This window comes from Brassica napus, chromosome C7 (assembly GCF_020379485.1).
Source record: "Brassica napus cultivar Da-Ae chromosome C7, Da-Ae, whole genome shotgun sequence".
NCBI lineage: Eukaryota > Viridiplantae > Streptophyta > Magnoliopsida > Brassicales > Brassicaceae > Brassica > Brassica napus.
The window spans coordinates 52,360,432-52,379,995 of record NC_063450.1 but is presented as its reverse complement, the minus strand read 5'-3'; the positions used below and the strand labels follow the sequence as shown (position 1 = coordinate 52,379,995).

Sequence of the window (19,564 nt, the reverse complement as noted above, 5' to 3'; positions counted from 1 at the left end):
CTTCCAAACAAATATAATCATTTCTGTTAGATGTTATCCTCCAATATGATTTCTTGAAAGCTATTTCTCAACCATTTTCATACTAGGTTTTAGACAAAGTCAAGGTTCAAAATTCGATCGAATGGACTAAAAATGACTACAACCAATGATTAGTAATAACAAAATTAATATCTAGAACAAAGAAAACAAAAGGAATGATCTATCTTTATGAATTATTTGGAAGACACCGAGATCATTCAAAGAAGTTTTCATCACTAAGAAATCATTAATATATCATGAACGTTGAATACAAAGGCGGATATGAAGCAAACATTTATCTTTGTTTATATGGATTAAGAGTTGCCATTACAGAACTTTCATAGAGTATGTTTAAGTTTTTTTGGGGTGTAATTCACCTCTTTACCGGGAACCAAGCATTGTAAATAATCTCTCCCAGCGTGAATTGAATTCATGTAGCAGTAGTTACAAAAGTGTTGTTTGACATGAGCACTGAGGATTTCTTAACCGAGCCTTGTAGGCATATACTTTTGAATCCGATTAATGCGAAAGAGCGGGAATGCAAACGACTTAAGGTTAACATAGATGACGCCCCGGTCGCAAAGTACTATAGGTGCCCGAATTTGGAAGCTTCTGATTCATGCTCTAGGGCATATAGTAACTCCTGCTCCTTAAAATGCATTTGTGGCAAGTTTATGGAAAAGGAGATAAACACAATGGAAGGTTGTCCTAAAGAAATATTTGGCAGCGGGAAGAAGACTTTCAAGAACTTAGCTGAAGCCAAAACCCCTAGAGAACAGAGTATCAGCATATACTATTCTAGCTCACACCTCCAAGAACCTGGAGTAACAGGATATATTACCAAACCCTAGCTCAAAAATTACCAAATCAAACACGAACTTCAGAGGAAACTGCATCAGAGCAGAGCATTTATCTTTCAAAACCCACTTTGAGAATTTTACCGCTGGAGGCAAATCGAGAGATCAGTGAAGGTTTGAGAACAGAGCGACGGATTCGAATTGCCTTTAAAAGGATGAATTTCGAATTGGAGATGGAGGAGGAAGCGGGCGCAATGAGAGAAGCGGGACCCAGAGAGAATTCAGACAAATGACAAAAAAAAAAAACCGAACAAAAGAAGTAACTTTCTTCCGACCAAAAACCAATGATCTCTCTGTCTCTCTTTTAAGACTCCTCTGCTTTGCTTCGATTAAATCTTTGTATGCCTTTAGATTTGAATGTCCGAAGGCTTTGATCGCTGCTTATTGCGTTTTATTCTTCTTCTTCAGTTCTTCTTCCTTTTTGTATCCTCTGTTTTTTTTTTGGTCTTCTGTTATTTCCTTTCTCTGCTGCGTCTTGATAAAGTTTTGCTTATTGAGATTTTGCTCGACTGCTTTTAGAATCAACATTATTGGTATGGCTCATATGGATAGACACCAAGCTTCTCACAAAGTCGCCAAGGTTTTTTAATCTACTTTTCCTACTATATAACATAGCTAGAAATATCAAAATATTTATATATGTAACTAAAGCTTTTCGATCTCTGATCTCTCGCAAACTGAATAGAACCTACCTACACAAATTGTTCTTTGTAGCAATAGTATCTACTTTCGAGTCAAATTCCGTATTGTAAGTTTTTGTTTATGATTGCTCGGTTTAGTTTTTATCTACTTGGTGCAGTAGTACTCGTTGGATTGCTATACTATTCTCATCATGGCTAGGTAGATTAAAAAAATAAGATCTGCAAAATTTTAGAGCCATCTCTCTGACTTATAATTCACTTTTTAAGTTAATTGGTAAAAATATAATAAAATGGAGACAGAGGTCGCATGTTGGATGCATACGGGACAGAGGCAAGCAGCTAAAACGAGGAGAGCTTATCTTTGATAGTATAGGAAGTGATTCGGTTTTGGTTTCACTTTTTTCTTTGGTTTCATTTTTTGTTTACTGAGAGGTTTTATAAATAAAATATTAAGACTGTTATGATATTATAATGTAGAGTTTTGTGGAATATGTGTAGATGTTAGGCGAGATTAAATAGGTCTAAAATATGTTCAAAAAAACATTAATTGAATAATTACAATACGTAGAAAAATGCAGTGACGCACTTATAATATTGGAAAAAACTAAGGAGATGTCAAAAAATAATAAGATATAAATATTGTCTAATTTTATAGTTTTATCAAATAATTCAATGTTTATTTATTTTTAAAATGTTGACTTTATTCATTATATATATACCAAAACTAAATTAATATAAATTTATAATAACATTTAATTGATAACTTCAAAATTAATTTTTCAAATTATGTAATGTTCTTATAAAACTAAATATATTTTAAAATTTAAAATAAAATATATTAACACTGTTATTATATTTTAAGACAACATTTTTAGGCGATATTAAATCGTTTTAGTTGTTTTTATCATTGTAAATTATAGCTTTAACTATTATCTTATAAAAATTCCCACCTAGGTTTATATACTCTATTTCAACAGTTTCTGCAAAATTCATTATATGTTGATTCTATCAACATATAATGAGAATGTCTCTAAAATATTTACACCACAATAGTGTTGAATTTTGTAACAAACTTTCTTCTATGCTGTTTAAATAGAATTGATATCTCTATCAATCAGCAGTTTTATTTGAAATTATATTTACATACGAAGGGAGTAAGAATGTATAAATATGAATATATTATAGCAATCATACACAGTAGTCTATAATATTCAAAATAGAATTGTATCTGTTGAAGTTTTAATCTTTCATATTTAGTTTTTATTGTTTTAACACGTTTTATTTTTTATACATATATACTTAAACTAAACCTAAAGAATATATTCTATGAGGTATTTTCCATACTAAAAACCAATCTGTAGATACCATATAGAATTTTCGAAAACCTGCAAAAAAAATTGACATTAAGCATCCGTCGTGATTTATCTCATCTGAGCGTGATCTTTATTAGTGTATGTATCAAAACATGGGGAAAAGAAGGATGATTTCACCAGAAAACAAAACTATGAATAACTAACACCTATATATGTTTTAGCAAAAAAAAAACCCCTATATATGTATGTATGCCTATGTTAACGCTTAAGCTAAACTAAACAAATAATAATGCCCATAGCAGCCCAAGGTTTTAGATATCACAGTTTGGAAATATGTAACAACTATGATATACGGAGAATCCCCCTCTATAAAAATTATGTATGTATATCATCAACCCATTCGTAAAGAGAAGACATTAATGCCTGAATGATTGCATTTCGGTTTAAAAAGCATGTTGATTGTTGACCCCTGATTAAGAGTCATTCTTCTTCTTCTCTAGCAATGGATCTGTTTGTGAGAGACACATTCTTAATTATCCCACTAAGCAAAACTTCTGGTCTCTAAAGTGTTCAAGTGGAACAAAAAAAAGTGATTAAATAGGTTTTTGGGGATGATGCAATTTATAAATCTGAATGTCTCGTATTTAATTTGTTTAAAAAAGAACTTTTGAACTTTCAGAAGATTTGGTAGTATTTTATTTCTAGAAATATTCTGTTTTCTAAAATTACGCATAAACTATTGCTATTATTTTGTTAACTTTCAAATTACAATTTCTATAATTAACCCGATTTTATATTTATTAAGCAAGTTCATTAGGAAATTCATCATTTATTAAATCAAATGTATATTTGCGAAGGAATATATTCTGTTGTCGACTGTACACATAAAAATAGTGGTTTGAAAAGATTCTACAGAATAATGAGATTGTTAATATAAAGATTTCTTGAAAAATATAAAGCATTTAATTAAAATCATAGGTTTTAAATATTCCAGTGCACTGGGCATGTAAATATTGTTGAAACATAAGGACACTTAAAAAAGGTATTCTGTTTTAATATAATAAACTAGATTTTGATCCGCGCTTTTAAAGCGCGAATTTATTTTCCTTGATTTTTTTTTAAAAATTTATAAATATTTAGTAAATGTCATATTTTCATATATTTGTGTTTAATTTTATAGAAGACTTAAACTTTTTATCTTTCTTTATCGTGTATGATTTTAAATGACTATTTATGTTTACAAGATTAAACTGAATTAAATTGGCATAACTCAAAAAAAATAATTTTAGGGGAAATTTTATGTTTACCACTTTCAAGGTACCACTTTTCATCTTTACCATCACTAAAGGGACATTTTCAAAAATACATTATTCATTAAGTGGCAAAAGACTCTTATACCTTTGTTATCTATATATATAATAAATCATTATTTAAATAATAATAATAATAATAATAATTTTTTTTTTTTGGGAAATTTTACTTTTACACTTTGTTGGATACCACTTTTCAACATTTTACCATCAGTCTAAAGACATTTTCAGAAATATCACTTTCATTAATAAGCAAAAGACAATAATACTCTTACTTTATCTTCTTCTCCACCATCGGTTTCTCTCCCTCTTCCCGAGTCACCGTCGAGTCATCGTCGTCTCTCTCTCACCTCGAGTTCTGTGTTCAAACTAATTGTTGTTATATTTGTAGCGGTTTTGAAACTGTTACCACAACAAGCCTTTAGTATTAAGATCATCCTAATGGTAAAGGGCTCTTACGAGTTTTTTTTAATATTTTTTATTTTGTCTGATAAAAAAAAAATTGAAAATGAACCAATCGCGGACCGCCATGTGTCACTGGTGTCCGCAAAAAGCGGCAAAATCCTTCTAAACTCGTCTTTTACTGAAGAGGTAGAAGAGGCAGCCCTAAAAATAATGGTGGGATACGTATGATTTTAAATTATTATTTTTTTGAAGGGCTCTAAGAGGCCCGTTGTTGATGCTGCTCTAAGGAATGAAAACCGTAACACAGAAAAAAAGGAAATAAAAGGAGCTAACTGAAGAATGGGCTTGGCTTTGGGCTTCATTATGATTGGTTACAGGAAAAGACTGACAAAACCTAGGGCAGTGTGTTTCTTTCTTTCCTTTCTCCTGCTGTCAAGTCAGATGGCCGCCTAGGTTTGATCATTTGTAACTGTAAGCTAAAGTGATTCTTAGTATTAGGATGGATTCCATGAGGGCTGATCTTATACGGGGTTTGGAAACTAGTCTCCCTACAACGTAAGTTGCACGAATGAATGAATCAGTCTTGTTGAATGGTTTAACTTGGTTGTTGTACTTTGTACGTGCATGTGAAGTTTTTATTTTTCTTTGTTGCAGTTTCGACAGAGAACATTTTTTTGCATTACTTGTTAGTGGGGACGTCGATGGAGCCGAGGAGTATCTGTCTGTTTTCACCACACAGGATTCAAATTATTACTCAAACCTCATGTTCTACTTTGTTAAGAGGCAGAGATTCTTCAAGTTTCTTGTCGAGTAAACCTCTGCTTTTTTTTTGCTTGCAAATCTTTGTTTTATTATTTTTTTTTTGTTGTGACTTTTTTTTGTTTTCTTTTTTTTTTCCTTTTGATCGTAGAGGTGAGAACATAAAAGCAGGATTTCTGCTGATCTTTTCCCGACCTTATGGGATGATGGAAATGCCAATACCAGAAACGGACGAGTTTATCAGTCGTGATATCCAACGCATTGCACATGAAGGCCTTAAGGAGTAAAAATTCGCAAAACATAAATAACTGGATATATAATTGATTACTTTGTTTTAGATCACTAACAGTAGTAGTAGTAGCAGTGACTATATTCTTAAATTTTTTAACACTTTTTGAGTTTTTGCCAATGCTGCTGCAGATGGGAGGATGCTAGAGATAACGGTTACACTTTTGATATCCTTTCGGTTGCAAAGTCTTTCACGGATGAGATGTTTACGATGATGAATCAACTCATTCCCATGAACCCAGATCTGCACAAGAAAGAAGAAGGAGAAGACATATCTTCTCAAATGCACAAGTTACATTTACAAGACAACCATGGTATATAATCTTAAAACGATTTTGTTTCTTCTTATTTCATTTGCTCAAGTTAATTACCCACATATATATATATAATTTCTTCTCCATATGTATAGCAGCTGTAGCCTTTAACGGTGGAGAGATGAATAAGGACAACTGATTCAAGGACTCTCCCAAGTTGACCATATATATGGTTGCTCTACTGTATGTTCTGTGTGCTGTGAAATTAAATTGGCGTATTTGCTTATTATAACACATAAATAATTAAGGTTCTTTTGAATGAGAGTATTATGTCCATGAAAGGCACTTTTTTTGTATTAGTGAATCACACATGTGGGGGACAACATAAAATATTTTCAGGTTCCAAATTTAGTTACAGAAAGGCATTAGCCTTGTTTAGCCACCCCACCTGGTCTTTTAGGTTCCGAACATAGTCAAACTCGGGGTTGTTGCAAGTGGTTTCTTGTTGATAATTAATATCATAGGGGCAATGCAACACTAAATGAAAAGAAGGCTTCCAAATATCTTGTATTTGCTTTGAGCAAGCAAGAGTTTTGTCCTGGTCCTTCTAGCCAGTCAACAAACCGAGGATGCAGCCCTTTATTAAGTGGTTTTGGATTGGAGAAAAGACTTAGTGGGAAGGTGGATACAATCAGTAAGAGAAGAGTTTGCGGAGAAAGCAGCTCTAGCTCCTCAGCTAGAGGTAAAAAGATAGTATCAGAACTACCTTCTGAAGAGAGACGTCTTGCCTTTAACCCCCGAGGAGGTTCTGTTTCAGACACTAGACGGGCTAGGCATTGCATTCTGAATGATGCTTCAGTAGGGAGTCAGAGATCAGTAAATAGAGGTGATAGCCGCACTAGATTCTCAAACCGAGGGAGTGGAAGAAATGGTTTATCCTCTATTACAACAAGATAGATGTCTTAGACTGAAACATCAAACAATCTGAACTCTCCTGTCTCTTTGGAGCTCTTCTCTGGTTTCCCAGACTTTGGTTCTTTATCTAGTCAAGACAGTTTTCGCAATTACAATTTAGATGGGATCTCTGAGGTAACTATTGCTTGACATCTTGTCTGAGCATCATCAAATATAGCCTTAACACAATACTTTTTTTGCAGATTTTGCCAGAACTTGATAGGATTGAACAAGATATTGAGCCTAATTACGAGGAACTGCTTATCATGAAGACAGGTTTACTTCTCGGTGGGCTAAGCTTCTATGACCAACACCGTGACATGAGGCTAGACATTGATAACATGTGTTATGAGGTTTTGTCTTTAACTCACATCTTCAAACCCGCCTGAGAAGTAGTATCTTTAATTACCTTTTTTTGTCTATTTTCTTATGAATGAAATTATAGGAACTATTAGCTTTAGAAGAGAGAATTGGTACAGTAAGCACTGCTCTCACAGAAGAAGCCATATCAAAGAGCTTGAAAACAAGCATCTATCTGATGAAACCTTCAAGTGATCACAAGGAAGATGCGAAATGCAGCATCTGCCAGGTCTGTCTCTTTTTTTAATGCTTTGATGATTACAAGCGTTTCATTGATGGTGATCATGACAGTGAATATAGAACTGATATGAACTGATATGTGGATGATTTATTCATTCTTTGATATTTTTTTTTGTTTTCAGGAAGAGTATACAATAGGTGATGAAGTTGGAAGGCTACACTGTTAGCACACATACCATTTGAAGTGTGTGCAAGAGTGGTTGCGGATGAAGAGTTGGTGCCCAATCTGCAAAACCACTGCAGATACCTCCTCCCCCTCTAAGTAACCACCGTCTTCTTCTTTTTCTGCCTCCTGGTTCGTCATAGTATTTATTTCATCCAAAGCTTGTGAACAACAATGGAACCTGCCTAAAAATGGCCTCAGCATTTCCTTTGTGTACATACATATTCACACTGGCTTTTGTCTCTCTATTGCATGTGTTCTCTCCATCTCTTTTGTCTAATGACACAACTCTCCTGTGTTTTTCTTCAGCTTATTGCATTCCAAAGATGTCATTTGAAGAACAAAGATTTCATCTTACATTCTTAGTCTCAGTAAATGTAAAAATGTCAATGTGTTTTTAAGAAATGAATCTGAACAATTCTAAGACTATATGTTACATACAAAGCAGTACTGCAGCTATTACATGATTGTTTGAACCTTGCTCCGCTTAAATCCTACAGTATCTCCACCTGCTTGTTACACAGAGCTTGAAACTCACTGAGATGACCAAGCTTACCACTAACTTGCCCCGAGTCTGCGGCCGCAGGGCATGGACGTGTCTCTCAGCCATCAGGTCCATCATGGGATGTAACGGTTTAAAACCAGTGGCCAGGTTTTTTTTTTGGGGCCACATCAACTTTACTCAGACAATTTGCATTATCCAACATCCCAAACATTCTCCTTCACACCTCCTCAAACGAACGCATCAAAAGTCTCTCCCGAAGCAATGGCCAGTCTTCTCCAAGTTGAGATGGATTAACCTCCATTGCAGCTCTAAAATCAAGCAAAGACACCAGATGTTGTTCTTGCGTTGTGTCAGATGGTTGGTTGCTAGTTTCTATCGGCAAACTATTACTTTGCTTTCCACTCTTGGACCTGAGCTCCAGACAAATCAAGGCATGAATTAGGATTTGATTGGTAGAACATTACTATAAGCATTATTATGCTCGTCATTATCCAATCAACATTTATCACAAAAGCATTTAGAATTTAGTTATGGAAAAAGTGAGTTTTACTCATTTGAAATGACTTCTCTATTTGTATTTGTTGTAGATTGAGTTTGATTTAATACAATCATTTTCATTATAAAAATGTGACATAACATCCCATAAAAATGCAAAGCTATATTGTTTTAATCGAGCCTTTCTACTTGAGCTTTGTAAACTAAGAGTGAACAAGTTCCAAAATAATTGGATCCAAAAGCTCTTCCCAAACAGCTTGGTTCAGAAAACGCCAACTGCGACTTCTCCAAAACGCACTCACTGCTGAAGCTTTCCCTGCGGTTTACATACATATAAAAATGAGAATGGTTTCAGGTGGTTGGTTGGTTGGCTGCTAAGAATAGTCCTTTTACCTCGCGGTATCAAGTAACCGTGTAGCTAAGCCATTTCTTCTGTTCGAAGGCGAGACCCAGATAGCCCTGATCCCACAAACAGCCGGTTTAGCTTCCTCTTCACATACAATGGCTCCGTTATCCAATTTGCCATTAGATTCTCGACATCTTTTTGATACTTGTCTTTGCAACACAATGTTTCCAAACTGAATGGACGTTGAAGGCAAAGAAGAGCTCTCTTTCTTTAACCGCTTTTCATCCTCAAGAGGAGATTTGATCTTAAATGCTTCCTTAATTGGCTCCGCAACTAAACATCCACTGATCCTCTGAGAGGAGACATATAGATATACCTGCCACATAACAAGGTAGCTCTTTGAAACCGCTGTGGAAGTAAAGAAACTATTCAAAACATCTTGGTTCTTTGGCCCCAACAGGTTACTATCAGATCGCAGTTGGCTCAATATGGTAGACATTAGGTACTAAATAATCATGTATGAGTTTATCAAAAAAACAATGTTTGTTAGGACTCATACCTTACAACGTTTGTGAAGAATCCAACCCTCACCCAACTCAACCTCCATCATCTTCACAACCTCTTGCACCTGAAAGTGCAAACAATAAGCCATTAGATCCTCTAACCCAGTACAGGAAACAGCATTGTGAAAGGAAAACGAACCTTGTTTCTGTGTGCAGGAGAATCCGTTTCCAATAACACCATAACAATGCGGTTCTTGTTGAAAGAAGGCGATGCGAACACTCTCTCGTTCTGCCAGCCCTGAGAACAGTTCAAAAACCCAACACTTAATCAAACAATCCAAGGAAACAATATATCTTCAGCACATATATAAATAAGGTCACAGTCATCCTAACCTTAAAGGGGATACCATACATATAGTCCTTGTGAAAGCTTTGATGGCTCTTCTCATCTAACTCATCCCCAGGAGCATACGTAGCTCCACACTCTGAACAATGTCTGAGAAGAAAATCAGATTGGCCCAACTCTAAGTGGAACTGTGTATAACTCCGCTTCTTGCTGAGGTTTTTCGACCCAAAAGAAGATCCTTTCCTCAGTGGTGGATTCCCGATGCATCCCTTAAGCACTTCACTTCTGTAATAAACCAAATCAAATTTTCGAAAAATTAAGAAAAATCCAAACTTTATACCCAAAATAGAAAGCCCAGATGATGATTCATATACCACATATCAAAGATCGATTCTTTCATAAGCCTAAGGAGATGATTCATATACCTATTGACCGTGGCGGATCGACGCTCGTAGGTATTAACGATGACGTTTCGACTTTTCTCCCACACGGCTAAACCATCGTCTGCTTCTGGTGTTGTTGCTGAGACGTCGGCGATGGGAGACGGAGAAGGAGAAGAAGAGGGCTTGAAGAAAGAGTTGATCTTTGCTTGCATAGCTTACAGAATCGGAATTGTTCTTAGGGTTTGCTTTGCCCCCTTTCCTCTTCTTCTCCGATTTTGGCGCCACCGGAATTTTATTTTCCCGCCACGAGGAAATAACGTTATCAAATCAATTAATTGAATTAAGAGGAAATTAAATATATAAACCAGAATATTGGTTTTGGACAATCCTGATGCTGGAGAATCTCTAGCATTGCGGTCCATCACGGCGCCATCTTTAGTCAGGCCCATTGTATTAGTTCAAGAAACTGTAATCCCAAAATCATACAAACTATATATCTAACCATTTTCAAAAATTAAAGAAATTCTAGTACCAAAAAAATCACGGAAACTAATACACCTCCTTCAGTTTCATATTAGACGATGTTTCAGCTTAATGAAAATATATTAAAAAAACTATTTCTTAATCAAAAGTATCAATAAAATATAATTTAAAACTAATTTATTTAATTTATAATAGATATAATAAAAGTATAATTGGTTACACGGTTTTTGATAAAGTTAAAATCATTTATATTTTTGGCAAACATCATCTATTATGAAAAAAAAAATCTTTCTAAAACATCATCTATATCGAAACGGAAAAAGTCCGTGAAAGAACAAATTTTTAAAAGGCCCCGAATATAATAATAGTTGGAGACGAAAACGATATGTGTGAATTTGTTTGGCCGGGGGGGGGGGGAATAGCTAAAAAAATATAAAGTTTTGTTCGACATCGATAAGGAAGTGACAAAGTGGGGGAAATGGGCAACGGGGAATAGACACGTGTCCAGATTCTAAGCAAAAGGATATATGTCACGTGCACCATCATTCTAATATGCGACAAAGCGGAGAACTGGGCAATAAATAATCGACAGCTGTCAAAATTTGGTGGAAAAGTATGAGATATCACGTGCGCCCATCATTTTTTCCATTGTCTTCCTAAACCTTTGGGGGACCTTCTCTATTTGGACATCTTTTGACTTTCCTTCTTTGGATTTCGTCATGACTCTTGAAATTATCCTTTTTTTTTTTTGCTAAGATTGTAAATATCATTAATGAAAATGAAATTATCGTTATAAATTTATGGTTCAGTATGGCATAATATATCTATGGTTTTAATCATGTATGTTATGGTTTTGAAACCACGTTATTGAAATAAGCTAATTCGAGAAACCTGTAAACCTCTTTAAACATTCTCATCAAATCATAAGTTAATTTTTTTTTGGGTTAATCTGAGGGTATCCCTGGCCCATGGAAAACTCCAGACTAATCCCCAATGGGAGGTGCACCCCACGGATAGACCATCTTTCCGGGTATTCAAATGGACCCTAAAGCATAGGTCCATATCCGTGTTAGGTGACCAAGATAATTGTGACTTAGTTTCGCGTAGCAGTTGAATCGAACTTGAAACGTGTTGGCGTCTCAAATAGTATTTGATATTAATTTCTTGTTGAAAAAAATAAATCTGTCGTAAGTTATTAGACAATTCTCTCATATAGTTTTTTTAAGCTTTTGTCACAAAAATATATCTCAAAGAAGAAAATGACCAAAATAGATTTTTTTTTTTAATTTTAATATATTTTTTATTTTTTTTTCAAATTTGAAACTCTATCCTCAAAACTCCACCCCTTACCTTTAAACCTTAAATCTAGATTAGTTAATCCTAGGATATAAATGTATTTCTATCCTTTAATAAAATTATTTTTGGCTATTTTCCTTTTTCAAGATTATTTTTGTAAAAACTAGGAAAGGAACCCCCGCGATATCGCGGAAGAAATCTATATTAAAAATTATATATATAATATTTAGAACATTTATTTTATTTTGACTCTTGTCAAGTTTTGAGCTACGCGAAATATTTTTGAAGGTTAATATGTGTTTCTCCAAAGAGTTTATGATCATTTGGATAGTGAATCTCTCACTCTTATTTTATATATTTCTTTCTTTTTTAGTTATTGCAATTTTCACTGTTTATAAGTACTATATATACAAAGACCAAAAATTGCAATGGTTAACAATAAAAAATTACAATGGTTGATCACCAAAAATTGTAATGGTTGAACACCAAAACTTGCAACAGTTAACCCTAAAAAGTTGCAAATGTCCATCCGAACAATTGCAATTATTCATTTAAATCTCTAACAAAGCATTATATATAAAAAAATAGAGCAAATTAGCTCAATATCCTAAGAAGAGTGGAATACCATTGAATTGAGGGAAAATGGTAATGATGGGAGGAAGAAAATTGGAAGGAAATAGGGTATAGAATGCAAATAGGGGGGAAGCTGTGGGTAGGGAGTACAAATTCTCTAAAAAATACAGTTTTAAAAAACAAAAGCGGTTATAAACAAAACAGAAGCAATTATTAGCAAAAAAGTACAATAAACAATTATGAGCAAAAATGTATAATACATCTTTACTAGAAAAGTTATAATGAAGAGACGTATTTGTAGACATTACTTGGAATCCCTATTATAATTTTAAAATATTGTTCTCCATCTATGAAATAAAATAAATAATTATTAGATGAAAATGATACACATGTAAACACGTTTCAAATCCAACAGTAAAAATGCTCACTGAAATTAGAGATGGCAGTAAGTGATAACCACCAACTCAATTGCATCGCAACTGGAATTAATGCCACAAAATTTTTGTCTTACGAAACATTAATTCTAATTTTCTTCAGATTGGGGATAGAGAGAGAAACAAATAAATCAATTCTGAGATTCTCGGTGGAAAGGAAATTTGAGAGGAAACAAAAGAACGATGGAGGATTAAAGTGTTAGTAAAACACATATACACATATATATAGAGAGAGATTAATAAGAGAAGTTTCATTTAAGAGTTGCCTCGAGAATGAGACCATTCGGTGAAAAGATGCCAAGCAACACAGTTTTTGTTTTTTAGAAAATACACAATTTTTTTGACATTTTTTAGAAATGAAGCAAGTTTTCAATATAATTCGAATTCACAGTCTTTGGAATTAAATTGAATTGCTATTATTAGTAGATAAACTACCAAAGCTATTCTAAGGAAGTTTTAGAAAATATGCCAAGCAAGACAATTTTTTTAGAAAAGACACAATTTTTTTTGACATCTTTTAGAAATAACACAAGTTTTTAATATAAATGGAATTCAGAATTAAATTGGATTGCTATTACCGGTAGATAAACTAACAAAGCTATTCTAAAGAATTTTTCTAAGTTATTTGATTTGCTTACTTGTATTGTAGGCACCAAATCAAACATGTCACAGCATATATCTTTTTTATTGAACGACTAATTCACTAAATCAAATATAACATCTTTACTATTTCATCTTTGAGAGATCTTGATACAAAGTTCACCAAAACCACAAAATGATACAAGTTATTAAAATGAGTTTAGCTTAGACCACCCCAAATCAACCAACGTAAACAAACACACATAAAATTAAAACAAACCCCCCCCCCCCCCCCCAACAGAAAATAAAGCAACGCAAACATGCAACTATATACATGATAGATGTGAGAGAGGATGATTTTGAAGAAACAAACTGTCCTCGGTTTTAGTTTTGATGATGGACTACTACATGTCCCGGACATGGAAGACGTTAGGGTTCTTGACGACGATATCATACATATGGATAGAGTTAAACTTTGAGAAGTCGCGGGGGAGTGAGATGAGATCGATCGATGTTCTCTTGTGGAACTGGAGGAGATGATCGACGTTGTCTTCATTGTAGTACCTCTCCCATCCAAGACCCTTCAAAATCCTCTCAAGTGCTCCGTACGAAGAGACAACTTCGTTGGTCGGAAGATGGACAAGGATCTTCCTTCTCAGCCTCTGCTGCTGGTTACCACCGGAGGAGGAAGACTCTGACGAATCTCCAGCGGATTGGTTGTAAGGATTCTCAACCAGCCTCATCACTCCGTTCTTGTTGAACACCCACACACCAGACATTGTGATGATGATTTTTACGAACTAAGGGTTTTTAGTTTTTTTTTTTTCAAATATGATTTCTCTTCACAATGAGCTTGTTGATTTTTCTGAGGAGAAAGGAAACTGTGAAGAGTTATATATAGATATTTAGTGGGGTCATGTTAAGATGCTGAGAAATATTTTATGAGACTAATACATAGATGTATTAACATTTATTTGTAACTTAATATGTTAAACATAGAATTCCAGAATTCTCGAAAGGGACGAATCTTATCCATCATTCTCACCAATTTATATTATCATACTTGGACACGAAAGAATAACTTAAATTCCATAGATTTAAAGCTAAATTTATGTTATTCGAATTACATGTAATTTTAAAATTTATTATCGTCATATATACGACGTTAGAAACGCCATATCTTCTTATGGAGATTAATTGAAAATGATTTAATTTGTGTGTTAGAATATGAGAAATTTAGTTCAATTTAGAATATTAGAAATAGTGGGTCCACATACCCTGATGAGGAATTAGTTTTTTTTTTTGGGGGAATCTCTTCCTTTTTTGTGGTTAGTTAATTTCTTTCTTTTTCTTTATGTCGAAGAATCTTTGGTAGGATTTCATAAAATTTAGATTCTTGATCGTTATATTAATATATAAATATATTATATGGAATTCAAATAATTAAGGCAAGACATCTTCTTTCTAGTTTGCATGAGCTCATGCTTAATGTAACATCGGTTCCAACTTATTATTACTTTACTACAAAGTTGTGTCACTCACAATATTCTTACAATTCATGAGACTATTCAAAAATATGAATTATATCTATATTTTGCATGATATAGATAATTAAATCGATTATTTAGTTTGCTTGTAGAAAATGATAATTTTTGATCAACGTGTAGAAAATGATTATTTCCTCTTATAGTTAAGTTTCATATTTTGAATACAATCATTTTTTGAATAATATCATAAACTAGAACACTTATACAGTAAGAATCCTAATTTGTCTTTCAGGTAAGATATCATAGAACTTATGTTTCGGGTAAGACATATATGAATATATTGAAAATTCATCATTGTTTTGTTCCGCAAATTACAAATTTCATTTTCATCATGTTGTTTCAAGATCAATATAAACTTTTTAAACAAGTATAATATCAATACAAGTCTACATAATAAAATCATTATTTGTATGAGGGTTATAGTTTTGAGAATGATAATGTAACATCCCGAGTTGTGATATGTGAAAAGGCTTAAGAGAATTGATTTGGCTACCTATGTCACCAAAGTTGACTTACCTTTTCCGGAGTACAACCTGAAAGAACTCTAGAGTTAAGCGTGCTTGAACTGGAGTAGTGGAAGGATGGGTGAACTATCGGGAAGTGATTCGCGATAGCATGCGAGTGAGGCCAAAGCATGGGAAAAGGTCGGGTGGTGATTGCAGGGTCAGAAAACAATGATTTCGAGCCTTCAGAAATTAACGGACCGACCGTCGGATGGGATGGGGCCCACGGGCCGAGAGAGCGGGCGTGGGTGGCCCATTAGCCGTGGACGGGTCGGGCGTTATAAGTGGTATCAGAGCTGGTTAGCCATCTCAGTTCTGACCTGAGAGGCGTCTTGAGACCTGTCGTGGAGCGCAACGAGGACGTTGCGTTCTTTGAGAGGGAGTGAATTGCAACATCCCGAGTTGTGATATGTGAAAAGGCTTAAGAGAATTGATTTGACTACCTATGTCACCAAAGTTGACTTACCTTTTCCGGAGCACAACCTGAAAGAACTCTAGAGTTAAGCGTGCTTGAGCTGGAGTAGTGGAAGGATGAGTGACCTATCGGGAAGTGATTCGCGATAGCGTGCGAGTGAGGCCAAAGCATGGAAAAAGGTCGGGTGGTGATTGCAGGGTCAGAAAACAATGATTTCGAGCCTTCAGAAATTAACGGACCGACCGTCGGATGGGATGGGGCCCACGGGCCGAGAGAGCGGGCGTGGGTGGCCCATTAGCCGTGGACGAATCGGGCGTTATAGATAAATTAAAGTGAAATGAATGCTGCCTTTAAAAGGAGAATTGCAATTTGTGGAAAATAGTGTTATAAGTAATATATGCAAAGATAAATTATATTAATGATGTGAGACATACAAACAATTAATAAATACTTCATTTTTGAGGATGGTCTTAGTTAAAATTTTGATACGTGTATCATACCTAAAAGGCTAAATTTGAAAACAATGTCAATGTGTTCAGTTTTTTTTTAATAAATAATTATTGAAAAAGTTATCCTTAAATTTTTATGTTAAGATTTAAGTTTATATTATTCTTTTTTTTTCTTGTTAAGTAACGCTCCTAAAGTTCTATGTTTGTTCTGTAGACAACAACATAATGTCAAGTGGATTTTCAACACTTAATGGTCCTTACTCTCTCCTTTTGGTCGGGTTTTGGTCGAGACAATGAATTAAGTTCATGTCTTGCCAAATTCTTCTACCTTGTTCCTCGATCTATGCCTTTCCCCTCTCTTTTATATGCTTACTTGTATTAACATATCTTTCACATACTTAAAAAAAAAACAATATATCTTTCACATCGAAGTAAAGATGGGAAGTAAATCAGTAATTCAATATATATTATATTTTCTTATGTCATTTTGGATGACAATATATTTGCGCGCGCATGTGTTATGTATGAAACCGTTAACACTATTATGTCTCACGTTGGAATATTGGTCTAAAGTGATTTGGTCATAGATTAGTATAGAGCTTGATAGGAGTAATTCTTTAGCAATCAAAAGATTTGTTCCTTCCGTTATATCATCTATCTTTATATAGATCCTTGGGTCCTGACTCACATATGCAATGTGATAAGGACTAGCTTCAACATCATCATATTCTGTTTCTAGAGGGGTCTAGTATATTGCAATAATTCATAATAATGCTATATTCTATATATTAATTTTTATTTTTATAGATTTGTGAAAAGATAGTTAGCAAAAAAAAAAGATGGACAAAAAGTACACAGAAAGGCGAAGGCCCTCGTGGGAGATGAAGCGAGGTCACACTCACTCATAATGGTCTAACGTGTTTGCTTAACTCACAAGATTATAGAATAACTTCTTTACTAGATTCTATTTTTAAAATTTTTGTATTTTGTCTTGTTTTTTGCTTCTATTTTTAAAAATTCTTTAACTTTATGTAATTTTATTTGAGAATCCGACCAAAAAAATCACGAACTTTGCACGAATTGCCAAAAGAAACATGAACTTTTGAGTTGACCAAAAAAACACAAAACTTTCATTGACTTTAGAATTAAGGCTCCGATTGGTAACCATCGCTTAATCGCGGAATCACAGAAATAATAGTTAAGCTGCGCAAAAAATTAATTAAGCGGCGGAAAATTTTAAAATTTGTGGAATGGTGGAATATATATTAAATTGATTAAACTATTTTATATGATATTTAATTTTTATAACAAAAAAACAAATAGCAATAATTAAACTAATGATTATAAATCTGAAAACAAGTAAAATGTATTAAAAATATTTTAGTTTTTATTATAAATATCTAGTTTATCTTTCAATATGTTTTAACAATAAATTAACATTTTATAATATAAAAGTTATAATAAATTTGTATTTACAACATAACTATTCATCATTAAAAAATTATTAGTATGTATTTTAAATTTTAAGATAGTATTAACATATAATTGAATAATATAAAAGTGTTAATTTTGTAAACTTTTCCACCATAATCTACTAAAACTCACTTTTCCACTTAATAAACTTTTTCTTTATAATTTTGTCGGCAAAAACGCAATCTGCGTTTTTGCGTTCTTTTTCAATTCCGCAACATTTTCTTGATTGGTAAAATACTTGCGGAATCGCGTTTCATATGCCATTCCGCCATTCCGCATGGTTACCAATCAAAGCCTAATTAACAATGTTTTCGTTGACTTGCCAATTTAGCAAGCCTTCAGCAAATTTAACAGAAAAGTTTGATGTCGTTTATTGTTGGCGTTAAATGAAACAACGTCGTTTTACATGATTTGAAAATAAAAAGAAGTAGACCTTTATATTCGAACTCAGGTTGGTTGGGACAAATTGCAAGGTATTTTACCACTGGGCTAGTGGCACTTTCAAAGGAGTTACAAACACATTTAATTTTATTTGGTACTGATTGAATATAAAAAAATTCTCTAAAAACTTTAAAAGATTTTTAAAATTCCAAAAAATTGAAAAAATAAAAAAAATTATAAAATTAATTTCGAAATTAAAATTAAAAATAATTTTTTTTTAAAAAAAAATCAAAAATCTTCCAAAATTTTCAATTTTTTTTAAACAATTGCTAAAATTGAAATTAATTATACACACATAAAAAGATACCCACATATTAAAATTAAATTAAAATGCTTAAAATAATTATTGTACCCATTATGAGTGCGATTTTAATTTTTAGCTGATAATTGTAACTTTAGTTTTTTGCATTTTCTTTGAATTTTTAAATTTTTTGGAATTTAAAAAAATGAAAATTTTGGAATATTTTTGATTTTTAAAGAAAAAAAATTTTTATTTTTAATTTTAATTTCAAAATTAATTTTATAAATTGTTTTTTTAGTTTTTTAATTTTTTGGAATTTTAAAGATCTTTTAAAGTTTTTTGAGAATTTTTTTATATTCAATCAGTACCAAATATTATTAAATGTGTTAGTAACTCAATTGAAAGTGCCACTAGCCCAGTGGTAAAATACCTTGTCATTTGTCCTAATCAACCTGAGTTCAAATCTAGGGGTGTATTTTTTTTTTTTTCAAATCATGTAAAACGACGTCGCTTCATCTCATTTGAAAACGACGTCGTTTCGCTTAACGCCAACATTTAACGTTTATTTAACACTGTCTTAACTGTGGGTTCACGGTGTGCTAAAATGGCTAGTCAATCTTAAGTGGCTTAATAAACTAAAAGAGTCAATAAAAGTACGATATTTTTTTGGCCAGATTCGAGTACAACTTTTTTTTGGCGATTCGTGTAAAGTTCGTGCTTTTTTTGGCCGAATTCTCAATTTTATTTATTGAACTCAATTGTTTTGTCCTACAATTTTACGTGGTACTTGTAATTTTAAAATTTATAACTTTGCATATTTATTTATTCCTTTAAAATAGTGGTCTGTTATTTGAATCATTGTGATCTGACAATTTTTCTATTATTTGAACATATTATTCTATATACTACGTTGACATTTACACGCGAATGATATGGTATAATTTGGTAAAACTTGTCATTTTTGTATGTATATTTTTGCATTCTAGATTG

General features: G+C 33.1%; 2 protein-coding genes and 1 pseudogene across 2 annotated transcripts; 1 reads left to right on the top strand and 2 right to left on the bottom strand.

The window, feature by feature from the left end:
• Positions 1–5,043: 5,043 nt before the first annotated feature.
• On the top strand, positions 5,044–7,998 carry LOC111207611 (annotated as a pseudogene).
• Positions 7,999–8,660: 662 nt separating this feature from the next.
• LOC106409280 (protein CHROMOSOME TRANSMISSION FIDELITY 7-like) lies at positions 8,661–10,475 on the bottom strand. The gene is made up of 6 exons (XM_013849938.3): positions 10,183–10,475; positions 9,805–10,042; positions 9,611–9,709; positions 9,468–9,536; positions 8,956–9,284; positions 8,661–8,878 (listed from the first exon to the last, which is right to left on the bottom strand). The coding sequence occupies exons 1-6, from the start codon at positions 10,350–10,352 to the stop codon at positions 8,734–8,736; spliced, it is 1,050 nt and encodes a 349-aa protein (XP_013705392.2). The 5' UTR covers positions 10,353–10,475; the 3' UTR covers positions 8,661–8,733.
• A 3,150-nt stretch (positions 10,476–13,625) lies between these two features.
• LOC125590150 (flowering-promoting factor 1-like protein 1) lies at positions 13,626–14,355 on the bottom strand. The gene has a single exon (XM_048763274.1). The coding sequence runs from the start codon at positions 14,282–14,284 to the stop codon at positions 13,910–13,912; it is 375 nt and encodes a 124-aa protein (XP_048619231.1). The 5' UTR covers positions 14,285–14,355; the 3' UTR covers positions 13,626–13,909.
• Positions 14,356–19,564: the final 5,209 nt, after the last annotated feature.

What these genes read in the sequence shown, in the direction of transcription:
- LOC106409280 (XM_013849938.3), bottom strand. Translation starts at nt 10,352, where the DNA reads ATGCAAGCAAAGATCAACTCTTTCTTCAAGCCCTCTTCTTCTCCTTCT. An exon ending in TGTATGGTATCCCCTTTAAG is followed by an intron (nt 9,710 to 9,804) that starts GTTAGGATGACT and finishes AACTGTTCTCAG; the next exon opens with GGCTGGCAGAACGAGAGAGT. An exon ending in CTCCTGCACACAGAAACAAG is followed by an intron (nt 9,537 to 9,610) that starts GTTCGTTTTCCT and finishes TTGCACTTTCAG; the next exon opens with GTGCAAGAGGTTGTGAAGAT.
- LOC125590150 (XM_048763274.1), bottom strand. Translation starts at nt 14,284, where the DNA reads ATGTCTGGTGTGTGGGTGTTCAACAAGAACGGAGTGATGAGGCTGGTT.